Source organism: Seriola lalandi, unplaced genomic scaffold (genome assembly GCF_002814215.2).
Source record: "Seriola lalandi dorsalis isolate HSWRI2012SDOR001 ecotype SW California unplaced genomic scaffold, Sedor1 jcf7180002054425, whole genome shotgun sequence".
Classification (NCBI taxonomy): domain Eukaryota; kingdom Metazoa; phylum Chordata; class Actinopteri; order Carangiformes; family Carangidae; genus Seriola; species Seriola lalandi.
Window position 1 is genome coordinate 4051611 of NW_019524978.1, and position 14515 is coordinate 4066125.

At 42.5% G+C, this 14515-nt stretch overlaps 3 protein-coding genes across 4 annotated transcripts; 1 reads left to right on the forward strand and 2 right to left on the reverse strand.

Moving 5' to 3' along the window:
- Positions 1-154: 154 nt before the first annotated feature.
- Positions 155-1724, reverse strand: mdh2 (malate dehydrogenase 2, NAD (mitochondrial)). The gene has a single exon (XM_023410390.2). It carries the CDS (start codon positions 1599-1601, stop codon positions 588-590), a length of 1014 nt encoding a protein of 337 aa, XP_023266158.1. The 5' UTR covers positions 1602-1724; the 3' UTR covers positions 155-587.
- Positions 1725-1774: 50 nt separating this feature from the next.
- Positions 1775-5899, forward strand: LOC111658020 (E3 ubiquitin-protein ligase rnf146-like). Of its 2 annotated transcripts, none has more exons than XM_023410388.2 (3): positions 1775-1917; positions 2601-2660; positions 3043-5899. In XM_023410388.2, the coding sequence occupies exon 3, from the start codon at positions 3055-3057 to the stop codon at positions 4210-4212; it is 1158 nt and encodes a 385-aa protein (XP_023266156.1). In that variant the 5' UTR covers positions 1775-1917; positions 2601-2660; positions 3043-3054; the 3' UTR covers positions 4213-5899. The 2 variants fall into 2 exon arrangements, with proteins under 2 accessions (XP_023266156.1, XP_023266157.1); XM_023410389.2 differs by having other exon boundaries at positions 1785-1922.
- A 1503-nt stretch (positions 5900-7402) lies between these two features.
- On the reverse strand, positions 7403-10678 carry echdc1 (enoyl CoA hydratase domain containing 1). The gene is made up of 7 exons (XM_023410435.2): positions 10633-10678; positions 9765-9836; positions 9082-9251; positions 8805-8947; positions 8663-8715; positions 8430-8510; positions 7403-8314 (listed from the first exon to the last, which is right to left on the reverse strand). Exons 2-7 carry the CDS (start codon positions 9827-9829, stop codon positions 7897-7899), a joined length of 930 nt encoding a protein of 309 aa, XP_023266203.1. The 5' UTR covers positions 9830-9836; positions 10633-10678; the 3' UTR covers positions 7403-7896.
- Positions 10679-14515: the final 3837 nt, after the last annotated feature.

Genomic DNA, 14515 nt, shown 5'->3' on the forward strand with positions numbered 1-14515 from the left:
CATTTGAAAATCTAGACATCTGGATTAACCTGTTTAGGTTCATGAAAAGCATCAGTGGTCAGTGGAAGCATTTGGTCACCGTTTAAGTTGTACGCTGTCAAGCCAAATTATTTTTTTTTGTGTAACAAATAACAAGAAATAAAAAAGGACCATGTTTTAAAGCTAGACTGTTTTATTGGTGGAGTGAGTATTTTGCTCATCAGTAACATCTATTTGCATCAACAGGCATGATGACAGTATTTCCTCCTCATTCATTCAGCAGAGAAATTCCCACTAATACAGACTGTACATGAATATGTAGGAAATTTTGTTTACATTTGACATTTGCAAAATATAGATAAGTCACAGTACTGTATGTACACAAATCATAGGTGCAATATAAAGCCATGTTTGAAATAATACAAAGGAATGGGGACCAAGGTCAAAAGCAGGATTTCTGAATCAAGATGATCCTACTGCTAAAACAAAAACCAAAAAGAGGAAACACTGTGACAGATGTTGAGATTTACCCAGATGCCTTTTAAGTTAAGACAAAACAAATTATCAATCACAGCTGTTTATTTTTCAACTAAATTAATGCGCCCTGTTCACTTCATCTTAGCCACAAAATCCTCGCCTTTTTTGATTGAAGCCTTCAGCTCACCGATGGCGTCAGCCACCAGCTTCTCCTCAAAGGCAGACAGCTTGCCCAGCCCAAGGTTCTTCTCAATGCCATTCTTGCCCAAGAGGAGAGGTGTGGAGAAGTACTTGCACTCTGTCTCCTCAGACCTGACATAGGAGCATTCCACCACACCCTCCTTTCCATTCATGGCATCCAGGACGGAGAAGGTGAAACGGGCACCAGCATAGGCCATGGAGAGGGTAGCAGATCCAGCTCCAGCCTTGGCCTTCACCACCTCTGTGCCAGCCTCCTGGATCCTGCCAGTCAGGGCAGACAGCTGGTCAGCGGGGAACTCGACTTTGGGTGTGCACTGGGAAATGAGGGGGATGATGGTCTTCCCGGCATGACCGCCAATGACTGGTACATTGACACGAGCTGGGTCAAGGCCTTTGAGCTCTGCCACGAAGGCGTTCGCTCTCACAATGTCCAGGGTTGTGACACCAAACACTCTGTTTGGGTTGTACACTCCATGCTTCTTCATGACCTCTGATGTAATAGGGATGGTGGAGTTGACTGGGTTGGCGATAATGCAGATCATAGCCTCGGGGCAGTTGCGGGCGCAGGCATCGGCCAAGGTGGCTACAATGGTGGCATTGGTGTTGAAGAGGTCATCACGGGTCATGCCGGGTTTTCTGGGCACACCAGCGGGGATAACCACGACGTCGCAGCCCTGCAGGGCAGCATCCAGCTGGTCGGGGCCCATGTGGCCGGTCACCTGGGCCCTTGTCTCAATGTGGCTGAGGTCTGCAGCCACCCCGGGGGTGTGGGCAATATCAAAGAGGGAGAGGTGACTCACCAGGGGGCTATTCTTGAGTAGCAGAGATAGCGGCTGGCCTATGCCGCCCGACGCTCCGAGCACCGCCACCTTAGCGTTGTTCTGAGAAGAGGTGGACAAGCTTCTGGCGAGGCTCACGGTAGGTCTCACGGCACGGGAAAACATTTTGTTTCTGTTAATTCTTTTGTTAATTTAGTGAAAATAAAACTACCTGGAGAGCCCCTCTTCTCTGTGACACCAACGTCCTCTAGCCACGAGCGAACAGGAAGACTCGTAAACTGTCATGCGTCGAAAATAAAGGTCGTGCGATTTTACGTCAAATTGCGTCAACGCGTACTGTTACGTCGTCGTCTTTATCTCAGCTTTTTTTTCAGAGGAAAACAAAGCCAGTTAACACTGGAAGTCGGGAAATTAGCATTGGAAATTGGTGCCGTCACACGAATTGTAACTGTATACCAGACCAGCACAGCAAAATCTAACGGTACGGTACGTGTACATTTTCTGTGTGGGGAGAAAATGCGTCTCCTTGCTGTTTATGTCGCCCTGCTAAAATGAGCTAGCGCCGTCATATGAACTCCGTCTATTTGCTGGAGTGAGAGTGCTTCCCTCAGCCTAGCCAGCGTTAGCTACAACAGGTCTCATTGTTATGGTCGCCTTGTCAGTCGAGAAACCCTCTGTGCTATTTGACTAGTGTTTGTATTTGTAACGGTATCAACAAACGTCTTGCTTTTGAGTAGCTGCTATTTATTTAACGTTAGCTAAACAAGTGTGCTCATAGACTGTTACCAGTCAGTGTGATTATCAGATCGTTAGCTGTTGATGTTACTTCAGTAACGTTAGCTGTGTCCATCACTAGCCCTGTCATAAGGCCAGCTGGGTTAGCACAAACTTGTAACAGTTAGCTGGCACAGCAGCTCGTAGTCAGTTAACAGAGCAACCCTTTGTTGCTGACACTTAAGTAACCCCTTACATTTCAGTAAGTACCTTGTAGCTAATCCGTTTTAACATCAGGCTTAAAGTGCAGATTGTTTGTCATATAACGTTAATGGTTTGGTTGTCAAATCATGTTTACATAAGGAATAGTAAGATATCGTGTATTGTTCTTATATTAAGGACAGTATGAAAACAAAGGCATTTTTACTGAGTGCTCTTTTCTTTTGGCAGTGGCGAGTTTGAAGGTCCACCAGCTCTCCTAATGATACATCAGCATTAAGGGTACTTCCAGTAAGTATTGAATTGCATATCTGTCAGCCATGTTTGAGGTCTCAAGTGACATATTGATTATAACATTAATATATTTAATTCTTAGTTTGAGTTCACCTTGGGACTGTTTGCTATTTAGTGACTTGGATTGTTATTTGTGATCATGACACCAGCAGTAAAATAAATATGTACATTTCATTACAGATGATATATCTTACTAGAATTTTTCACCACTTGGAGCTAAAAGCAACAGCCACAATAACAATGCTCTTCAATACCGTTTTTTGTTTGTTGTTGCTGGATTTTTTTTTTTTTTCCAAATTGAAAACTGCTGTTGAAGGAAAATATTAAAATTCAGAACTGCTCATTATAACTATTATTTACAATTGTCCACTTTCCTCAGTACTTCCTAAGGATGGCTAGTTGTGGGGAGGTAGACCACTCTGTTAGCTCGCTTCCATCCAGCAAGAAAGGCAGCAACAGTGGTGGTGGAAGTGGGAGCAGTGCAGAATCATCATGCTCTGGCTCCAGCAACTCATCCCCAGCCCTGTCTGTACCGGAGTGTGCCATCTGTCTGCAGAGCTGCGTCCACCCAGTCCAACTGCCATGCCATCACGTCTTCTGTTTCCTGTGTGCGAAGGGAGCATCCTGGCAGAGCAAACGCTGTGCTCTCTGCAGACAGGAAGTACCAGATGACTTCCTGGAAAGGCCTACACTTCTCTCTCCAGAGGAGCTGAAAGCATCAGCAGGAGGTCGGGGTGGCGCAGCAAGTGATCACGCCTGGTATTATGAGGGCCGTAATGGTTGGTGGCAGTATGATGAGCGAACCAGCCGTGAGCTGGAGGACGCTTTCTCCAAGGGCAAGAAAACAGCTGAAATGCTGATAGCTGGTTTTTTGTATGTAGCTGACTTGGAGAACATGGTGCAGTACAGGCGCAATGAGCACGGTCGTAGACGCAAGATGAAGAGGGACGTTTTGGATATCCCCAAGAAGGGAGTGGCAGGACTGCGTTTGGACACTGAGGGTGTTACTGGAGCCATTGGGGCAGCAAGTCGAGAGAACTCTGCTGATGGGGCTGATACCACAGTAGCAGGTGTACAACAGCCGGTTACAGGTATCTCTTCTACTATTACAGCCCCTCCACCCACAGCCAGACCTCCCACCTCCCTTGGTGGTCAGCCTGGCACCAGCACTAGTCCTTCTCTGGAGGATGCCCTCTCCCAGTTGCAAATCAGTCCCAGGCCCACACCTTCTAATGAGCGGTCTGAGGCTGGGGAAGGAGAGGAAGAAGATGAAGAGGAGGAGGCTTCACCCTCCAGGTCCTCTGATCCTCACACCTCTGTGGACGAGTCGGGCTCTGGAGACTGGAGCGATGATGAGGAAGAGGAGGACGAAGAAGAGGAGGAGGGAGATGGAGAACATGTGGAGCCCTGGGAGGATAGGCCACGGAGGCAAAGACTGAATCCAGAGGACAGAGCCCCTCCTGGCGCAGAGTCTGCCTCTCCCCCTTCATCCAGTAGCAGTGGAAGGTCCAGAATGCCTGATGGCCAGTGTACAGTGACTGAAGTGTGAATTCATCACTGAAACCAACATCACCATATGGCTAAGTTCCATTCCATTAATTTATTCTTGACTTTGTGTTTTCCCTCACTCAGTCACAGATCGAATGTGGGTGGATTGCTTGGTACAGGAGAAATTACACACTCAATAACAAACATGACCAAGTTTTTAGGTAAACAGCTCAGTTTTAGCAGTCAAATTTTATGCCCGGTTTTGGCTCACAGTGATCTGGATGTATCTGCGTGATTTGTTTGTAAGTCTCATCCTGTGTATCCCCAGCCAGTAGAAATTATGGTGGATTTCATGTTCAAGCACTGAGCGTTCTAGTACTGAGACAGCTTGGTAAACAGATAAATTCGTTTCATAATTCTCCATCTAGCACATCATGGGAGGTAGGTGTAACAGACTTACTGTAGTGTTCAGTCTGCTCACTTGTAGCCATTTGGTTGTAGGCATATTGAGCCTGTACTTTTTAAATCCCAGAAAAGTGGAGGTTAAAAGGTTAAAGTGATTCGCCAACCTGCGTTTGCAAAACCTCGATATTGTTGTGTATAAATTGATGATCTAATACCCAGAGGGCTTGTGGGCGTCCTATCCAGATTTGTGATGTGCAGTGAAAGAAGGCATAAATGGGAATGTTACACCTGGAAATGGAACTCTGTCATTTTCATTATCATGAATGGCTGCATTCTAATCATCTACATTTTAACTCTCTCAGCTAACATAGCACGCAGAAATGGGCTTGTTGGGGCTCAAGTCATCTGACTACTATTGGAAAGAATTTAATCCATGATAAAAATGTTCCCAACGTCCACCCTACCTAAATAACTTATTTCAGATTTAAATGATTATGATGCTTTTCCTTGGAAGTTCTGAAACTTAACTTTGAACAAAGTGTGTCATTTCAGAGCAGATAGTGGTTTGCAGGTTGTTTACAGATGAAGAAAGGAAACAGAAGTACTTACTGATGCTCTTAAGCTTTGTGGGTCATTGAATTTCACACTTCATATTTTACAACATAGTTATGTAACTCAGCAGCCCACAGGATTATCTGGCTACCTGCCTTGGGTATGTCTTTGATTTGAGTTTAATTAACCTGCTGCTTTGTGAAATCCTAAAATCTGTAGAGATCAAGAATCCTGTTTTAACTTAATCTGTATGATAGAAGTACACATCAAATGTAATTTAATTTTTCCCAGCTTTGAATAATTGGCATTTAAATGTGAAGTATCAGTGTTTTGCTTTTAAAGCTGTTGAGGCCTCTGGACCTCATTAGTAATCTTATCGTCCCACACTAAAGTATTCTCAATTGATGTGTTTCTAAAGTTTTGTGATTTGTGCATGTTTGAAGAGAGAGTTATTTAAACACTACTGGTTGGCAGGATGTTGAAAATTGATATTTTTGGTTTCAGTTTGAGTAAATGTTATTAATTTGTGTTTGTTTTTGCGTTTCTTATGGTTGTAAATCCTCTTATGTATGATGTCTGAGGCAGTAAGAAAACAAAAACATACCACTGCTATTGGCCATCCAAGTTATGTTATTTTTTATATTTCTTACATGTTTACATCATCAGCTCAGTTTTAGACTTTTCATTCTGAGGAATAAAGTTTGTGTAACAGTTTTTGCTTGGCAACTTTTTTTGTTACATGGTTTGTAATTTAAGAATAAATCGTGTCATTTCATCATCCTAAAAGGAAATTTTTCTGCTCGTCTCTGAATGTTCCTGTATTTTTTTGGCTTCTTGTGTGTCAGTTTGGTTTTACTTTAAAATATATCTGTCTTGAGTGTTACATAAGCAGGACAGTCAATAGGTCCATTGTGGTAATATTTCACACTTTTTTTCTCCACACGACCAAGTGTAAAAAAAAAAAAAAAAAATTTCAGGGGAAAAAAACTCACATTCTTCCCCCTGGCTGGTGGGGAGAAGTATAAGTTATATCATAACAAAGCATCCAAAGTAAGACTTAGATTAAGCAGGTGACACATGGACTAAAACAGCTTGTAGAATTGGGTAAAAAGTCATTGTGGTTTCCCTAAGTACCTGAAAATATGTGTAAAGAAAGATACCTTCAACTGCTCCAAAATATCTACAGTGTGCATGACGGAGCCTTTGCTCATTGAAGACCATAAAAACAAGTGTTTATGTGCTATATATCATAATGAAGCCAACTCTTGACCCCCCCCCCCCTTCCCCACTCACCTTGTAGATGTTTAGTATTCTGACCACGGCAGCCATTAGCACTCCAACTGGGTGTCTGGCCAGGAAACATGACCTCTGGAAGGGGAACAGAAGATAAAGGCCTGGCATCCTCCAGGGACGTGTCCTGTTCTTGTCATTTCAGGCTGTACATGTTTGTGCTCTTGCAGTGGCTCATTTGCTGTTTGAGTGAAATAATTTTAAACATGTAATGAAAAATAAGCTACAAACTGGTGCCTAACCATACAAAATATTCACTGTTTGTGTGTTTATTTGGCCGTGTGTTTCAGTATCTTTTAAAGTTCCTCATGAACAGATGAGAGCCACTGTGCCAAGTACTGAAAAACATTAAAATAATGCTCTAACCTACAGCTGAGAATCTCCCTATAGAAGAGAAACAAGGAGAGTGAGGATGATCAAGGCCACCATGACACAGCACAAGCACAGAGGAATATGAAGAAATTGTCAAACTAACCAACAAAATGAGGTAAAGAGGAAAGAAGTGCAGCAGCATTACATTCAATCCTGTAGACAGATGTAGGTTTTTCATGCTTGTTATACCTCATCAGTATCTATCTGTATGCTGCTGCTATCTGCCTGCTTCAGTTAAGCTCTGCCTGCCATGATCTAATCATTACCATAATCACATTTTCAGTGGAGCTGGAGGTAAGACGGTGTTGATTTGCTTGACTGATGGGGACAGAAGGGGTTTAGAGGATGGGGAATGCTGTCCTTTGCTGTAGGTCCTTGTTTAATGTAAAGACTATAAAACCCATAGAATGATACAGCATATTCAGTTTTGCATTACAGATATACTTTCAATGAGGGGGCAAATCTAAACAAAAGAAGTCCTTATGCAGTATCAGTCTATACAGTATCACTGAAACAAGATTTTTAGTTCAGCTGACACTGCACCACAAGTCATGTGGTCTGTCATTTTTTGTGAACAGGTAACAGCAGAACCCAGTTTGTAAAACACACCCTCAAAGGAAAAGGAGATGAACTGTTTATATATGAAGTTTATGTTTATATAAAAGCACATTTTCAGCATCGGTTTATGCACTAGTGTCTCAGCTCATACACTTGTGTTGGCTAATGAGTCGGCATAATATCACACTGAGAGATACCAAACAAAACACAACCCAAGCAATTTCAGAAAGTGATAATTAGCAATCCCATATCATCAGAATCCAATTTACTGAAATAAAAAGGTTTATTGTCTTTTTTCTATGGACCAAAGAAAAATACCTTTATCATAGCAAAGCCCCACAGCAAAGTCAATCCACATTTTAGACACATCATTCAACTTATTACATGAAAGGATCTTAAATGTTACACAATATATTACGATGTAAATGTGCCACCAGTCAGTTCAGTAATGTCAATCAGGAGTCAGTCTATCCCCAGAGGTGCTGTAGCACTTCTCTGTGTGACATCTTACAAATATCACTGATCTTTACTGATCTGAGATGCTCTAAAGGTACTGAAGATAGACACTTCATTTGTGTTTGGACTTGCTGGCCAGAGCCTGCAGGTTAGCTGGACCGCCCCACACTGTCCCAAACACATCCTTCTCAGTCCTCAGAGCCTCAGACAGAGGGAGCTCTCTCCCTGACAACACCACCTTCTTCACAGCCTGAATCACAGGGGCAGGTCCTTTTATATAGCGACTGAGCCAGTTTTCAGCCTGTTGTAGGGGAGTCCCTGCACCCTCCTCTGCCTGGGGGCCCTCCAGGACTCCATCAGCCAGTCCAATCTGCAGGCCAAATTTGGGGTCCACTTTCAGAGTGCCACCAAGGAGCTTTAGTGCATTCTGGCTTCCAACAATGTGGACAAGTCGTGCAGCGCCGCCCCAGCCTGGGACCAGTCCCATGTGTTTATGGACAAACTGGATCACGCTGTCAGATGCCATTAATCTACAAGTGAGAGATAACACACATAAATTACATTAATAGCAATATTTGGTTGGAAGGTTAGAGCAAAAAAGATTCTAATGTGTTTTCTTTTATTCACTTGTATAAAAATCATTACCTGAAATCACAGGCAGTGGTGAGTTCTGCACCTCCTCCCAGCGCTCTTCCCTCCACCAGAGCAACAGAGATCAGTGGCAGCCTGCACTGAGAAAACTATTCTGTCAGCATACTGTAGTGCACCTTGCATAACAGCTAAACCCAAACTTGTTTAAGCTCAGACTGGTTGCAGCTGCTTCTGCAGTCAGCATAGATATTTAGTGAACTAGTATACAGTGAAATGAAAGCTTTTACCTCAGTAGCCTTGTAAGAGTATTCTGCATGAACATACACATCTTCATCCCATCCTACAAGGCAAAAGAAACATACCTAGAAATATACTAACTAACCGTGGTAAAAACAGGAAGAGATGTGAAGTATTTCTTTACTTTCCTACCTGTGGGTTAGATATCGCCCTGACAGCATTGAGGTCTGATCCAGAGCAGAAAGTTTCAGCAGCTCCCTGGACAATGAGGCCTTTGCCATCCGTCCAGTTCTCCAGCTGGCTCACCTGTTCCTCCAGATCCACCATCATACTGCCTGGGAGGGAGGCAGAGCTCTGTTTAAGCAAAGCAGCAAACTGGAATTCCATGTTGTTTGACTGTGGTTATGCATCATTCTCAAAATGCCAAATCCAAGCTTGCAAACCTGATGCCCAGTATTAGTCTCCTTACCAGAGAAGGCATTCATGCGGGATGGGTTGTTGATGGTAAGCACAGCTATACCAGAGTCGTGTTTGTGAAGATCAATGGACCCTCCGGGAAAAGCCTTCTCTCTGATCTCCTCCTGGTTTAAGCCATGGATGTTGGAGTACACACTGCCACTGCTCTGTCTCTGCAGCAACCTTGAACGAACACCGTTTATACAGCATATGAATGTTGTCTGTTGTAGTTATTTATATGATCAGATGTGTGCTTAATAGTTCACTGACCTATCAATTCGAGTCAAAGTAAATGTGGATATCCATAATTGTAGTATAAAGAAATAGTATGCATAACTGCCTAATGGAAATCAGACTTGTGTTGCTCAAAGTTAATGCTTGAACTCCCTTACGTCTCTATACATTAGCTTAAAGGAGGTATGATGCGAGACTTTTGCACAAACGTCTAACACACAACAATGACCCACCCCTGATTCTGACACATTTTTATATATAAATCAGAAGTTATTCACTCTATCGATTAACATTTTACAAGTGTCAGCAACTCAAATAGGTGCTTTTTGTCAGTTAGAATTGTCTGTGTGTTTGACTTGTGAACAAATAATGTGGGTTAAACTCTCTACGCTTGATGTTCTTTTACTCATGACTTTATTTAACTGCCACCGGTCTGGTGATAAACTGGCTGGACTCCTTTACCTGCCCCAGGCTCCAGCACATCTGCTGCTTTTCAGAAGCTGTGGCCTCAGTGCACAGAGAACCATCCTGCTGCTGCATGGAGATGAAGGAATGTGGGAGAACATATTCAGTTTGGCCTTGATTTGGAGAAATTACCTCATACATATCACTTAATGTTAAAAAAAAAAAAAAAAAAAAAAAAGACTGTGGGCACAGACAAGGGAAACAAAGTTTGAGGACAAGGAGCACAGCTATTGCTTTTCAAGCCAGACCTTTTCACAGCAGATATTTTGACTTATCAAAGCAGAGAAGAGTCTGAGGTGTAATTAGCGACAGTTATTAAAAACACCTGTGAGGGTGTGCTGGGCCAACGAGAGGAGCAGTGTTTCTGAGCTAAGAGGGACATTTAAAAAGGCCATGGCGAAAAAATGTGAAGTGGTGCAGATAGAAATAACCGAGGGAGCAGATAGACTGAAGCGATTTTAGAGACTAGTTTTATTTATTGACCTTAGAAAGTTACTTTAACATAACAAACAATAGCACTACAATAGGCTGATATGAACATGGTGTGAGAACAGGTCTGTAATATTTAGCAACCTTACTATACTGTGATACATTCATTTTGGATGGAAAAACATCCATCATGTCTTTTTAGGTTTCTGGTTGAAAGCACTGCACCTTACGCACCAACGTTTTGAATGATTTTACATTAAACCACTGAGTCTTGTTATCTGGACACTGAATGTCACACAAGGTTTCAGTGTCGGTTAGTAACTTCACTGTGTACGTGTTCAACGAGCTGCAGAGAGAAGTAATATTTCGAAAATCAAACTTTAGCTTGTCGCTATAAAAACTACAAAACATTTCATAACAAAATGCCAACACTAACCTTAATGGGAGTCGTGCGGTGTTACTCTGAAATCCGTCCCTCTGGAAACTAGAGCTCATTGGAAAAAGACAGGGTAACACAAACATGTATTTCCTCAACGTCTCCACAGGGGGGTGGAATAATACTACCATGCAGCAATTCATTTCACCTCTTGCAAAGAGACAGAAAAATCCAATAATTGTGATATTGAGGCTCTCTTTTTTTTTTTTGCCATATTTTACATAACATTCTACAATCAATAATTTATTGTTCAACGTGACCTGTAATCATTCGTCGTAGGCCAACATACTGCACAGAGAGATCTGCTCTTTGTCTGTCACAGCTCTGTAAACACAGCACACTGAGAAACTGGCTCTACAGACATGTCCTTATTCAGTAGTATTGACAGAGGGTTTTATATAACAACTACAAGTTATATTGCAGCATTGGCACAGGCCATTGACAGTTTTATAAATATGGCTTACTGACAACTCAGGTTTTCATTATTGTATACTGTGCTTTTGAAGGTAAAACGCTATAATAGTAGATTTTGTTTGAACTTAATTTCAAAACAACTTTGCCTGACACCAGTGAGGTGGCTGCAAGCGAGAGACGTCCAAGTCTAACGCTCTGTCTACGTCTTGTCAAACAACAGCCTGCGCTTGGATTTGGTTTTATGTTTGGCCAAGCCACGCAGCCAAAACTGTGTCTTCAAATGTTTTATAAATATGATAGGTATTTTCAGTGGTATTAAAGAAGGGGCAAGGAGTAATAGCAGAACTGAGGTTGAGATTCGGGCTATGTTCTCCAGTGCTGGAACAGAGCAAACATAGTCAAACATAGGACAGCCAATAGTATTGATTTATGGGCAATAATAGTTGTGTTCTGAGTTTGGACATTTGCAATTATAGGTCCTGTGAGGTTCTGTTAAATAATAAACAAACAATTATTTTCTATGCAAAGATATAGTGGAGTAAGGCCTCTTGTGAGGAACCGCCCACAGGTGAGATGGCACAGATGGTGCAGTAGTCACAAATACACAGTGTTCAGATGGAAACAACTTTCCAGAATTTCCTCCATTGAAAAAAAAAAACAAGTTTTTCATGTAAAAAGGCCTCAGACAAAACAGAGATACGACCGGAGCACAGGCTATAGGAACTACTGGTTCAAATCACGTTAGGCTGGTGGACTGTCAAAACATCCATAAAGTTTTTAAAGTTTTTTACCGGCTCCGTCAGCATCTTTCCCGCCTCGTCCAGTATCATTTGTGTGCCCAGTCCAAGTGGATAAGTCCGACGCTGAATTTCTTTCCCAGTTCGACCATGGAGCCAAGACTGGTCTGGCTTTACCTAGATGGAGAACCCTACGAGCTGCTAAAGGGTTCCAGCTGGACTCAGAACCGGCTTGTCTTCTCCTCAGTGTGTAAGTCACTTGACGGCTACATAATGCCACTTGTCTGTTTTCATTAGTGACCGGCTACAAAAGGCATGATAACGTTAGCTAACTTACCGACTCTATGAATGTGTGCGGGGAAATGTTGCTATAGCTAGCTGGCTAACTTTTTTTTTTTTGCTAGCTGGCTAATGTTAGCATGCCATGGAGCATGTCAAAGCAATGCTAGCCTGAACTAATGGTTTTGGCTACATTGTTTGTTGTTGGCTCTTGTGTACACAGGGTAACTTTGTACAGTTGTGCTTCTTGTGTGTTAAGTGGCCGCTTTCTATGTGCTTCTTAACATTTTGCTGACCAAGGACATGAAGGCTGGGGGGTGGCCAGAGGTTTGGCGGAAGTGTTTGTTTTGGTCTGAGATGCTGGTGGTCCATTGCCACATCTGTAGAAGTGATGCTCGTTTGCAGAACCCTTAACATGTAATATCATAAGAGTGGGAGTAACAAGTGTGAAGTGCTCTGTGCGTAAAAGAGAAAAATGGAAGGTCAGATGTGAGATAAATGTTTGAGACAAACATGCATAAACAAACAAGAATGACAGGGTGATATAAAGACCAAGAGATATGCAGGGAAGGGAGGGAAATTGTGCCAAAAACAGAGGGAGGTTGACACACTTCCTGTCCTGTGGTCTGATCTATGGCTACTGGGAGCATAAATCATTCGCTTCTATCCACACATCCTCTACCACTACCCACAGCACTGAACATCTCTGTGAAAACAAGCCGAGGAACCAAAATACTTTTGTTTCACTTGGGTTACTGAGAATGCCAGAGCCATGCTGAATCAAATGTGTAAAACACATATAGTGCAGAAGTGAATGATTTGCAAAAGTGAAGTACCGTAAACTCATACCAATAACCATCTAACATCTCTGTTAAATCTATTTTGGAAGCATATTCTTTTCACACTTACAGTTCAAAAGAATCACTCATAATAAATATTTTTCACACACCATTGAAAGTGCAATCATTTATTGTATTTGTTATTTAAGACACCATAGTGCTATCACTAACACCAATCAAGTGTGTTTTTCCCTATATGGGTTATGTGGAACCAAACTCCTTCATGACTGTCCTACAAACATAAAAGATCATCAACAAGGATACAGTACAGTGCATCCGAGATTGGAGTAGAGTCAGCTCTGTTTTACAGCCCACACCTCTCCGTTCTATTTAAAAGTGGGGAAGGAATTCAAAAAGGTCGGTGGGACTCTTCCCAGGCAAGCATTCCAGACACACTGACTCTCCTTCCTGCACTGTACAGTACATTCAGCTAGGTCAGCTAGCCTGCAACTTGTCTCTAAATATCATTCTTTGAAGTGCAGCACCTGGAGGACATGGTGGCTTAATGGAATTTGCATGCATACTGGAGTCTAAATCACCCACGTGTGTGTGAGTGATCGTCTATCCAGGTCAAGTGTGCGATGGACTGGCAACCTGTCCAGACTGTTTCTCCTCATTCATAAACTTTAACTTAACTGAAAACATTTTCTGACTGTGCCTGTCCACATTCATTTATCCTCTGCCCAGCCTTTCAGCCATTTTGATTGAAGTCAGCCCTGCTGTTTTATGATCCATTCAGATATCAGTGTTGCAGCCGCAGACTCCTGCTGATAATGGAGGCCTGTCTGAAATTACAACCTGGCTAATGGCAGAGAGAGAGAGAGAGAGAGAGAGAGAGAGAGAGAGAGAGATGCATATTTTACACACATTTGACTATATGCACAAATGTTGTTGCATGTGGAGTATGTCTGTGTTTGTATCATTGTGTGGTTGTGTGTGTACTGCTTGTGGCTTCTAAAGTGATGCATCAGTGTACTGATCGATATGCAGCTGTCTGGGGCTCCACAGGAAGTCAGGGAATTCACTGCAGTCAGCATGGCCATATACCAGCTCCCCAAGATAAGAAAACACACACGCACACACAAACACACACACACACACACACACACACACACACACGCACAGTGAGAGAGATCAAATAAGAGCCAGTCTATTTCAGGGCAGGAAGAATGGCAGGTTAGCAGGTGCCAGAAGCTTTCTGGGGATGAAGGTTTCCTGTTAGGAGTGGAGCTGGAGGACGGAGAGCCAGGAGACACTGGAGGGCCAATGAACATTTTTGCACAGCAGCAGCAACTAGGATATCAGTGCAGCAACTCAAAATTCACAGACCACTAGAAGACAATGCAGCCACATACTGTAATGTTTATTGTGTATTTCCTTAAACAGGAAAAACATAACCCTCTGCCAAAAGTAGTATTTACTTTAACTTTATTGTTATCTCCCAAACTTCAAAAATAATTCCTATGTAGCTTATAATGAACCAAATCTTTACTGGAATAAAACAGAAATATTCTGCAAAGAAAAACCATGTTTGGCAATGCCCTGCAGTGAATAGAAGGCTAACCATGGCTAACAGCTTCCTTGCAGGCCAATCAGAATTAACCATGCATACTA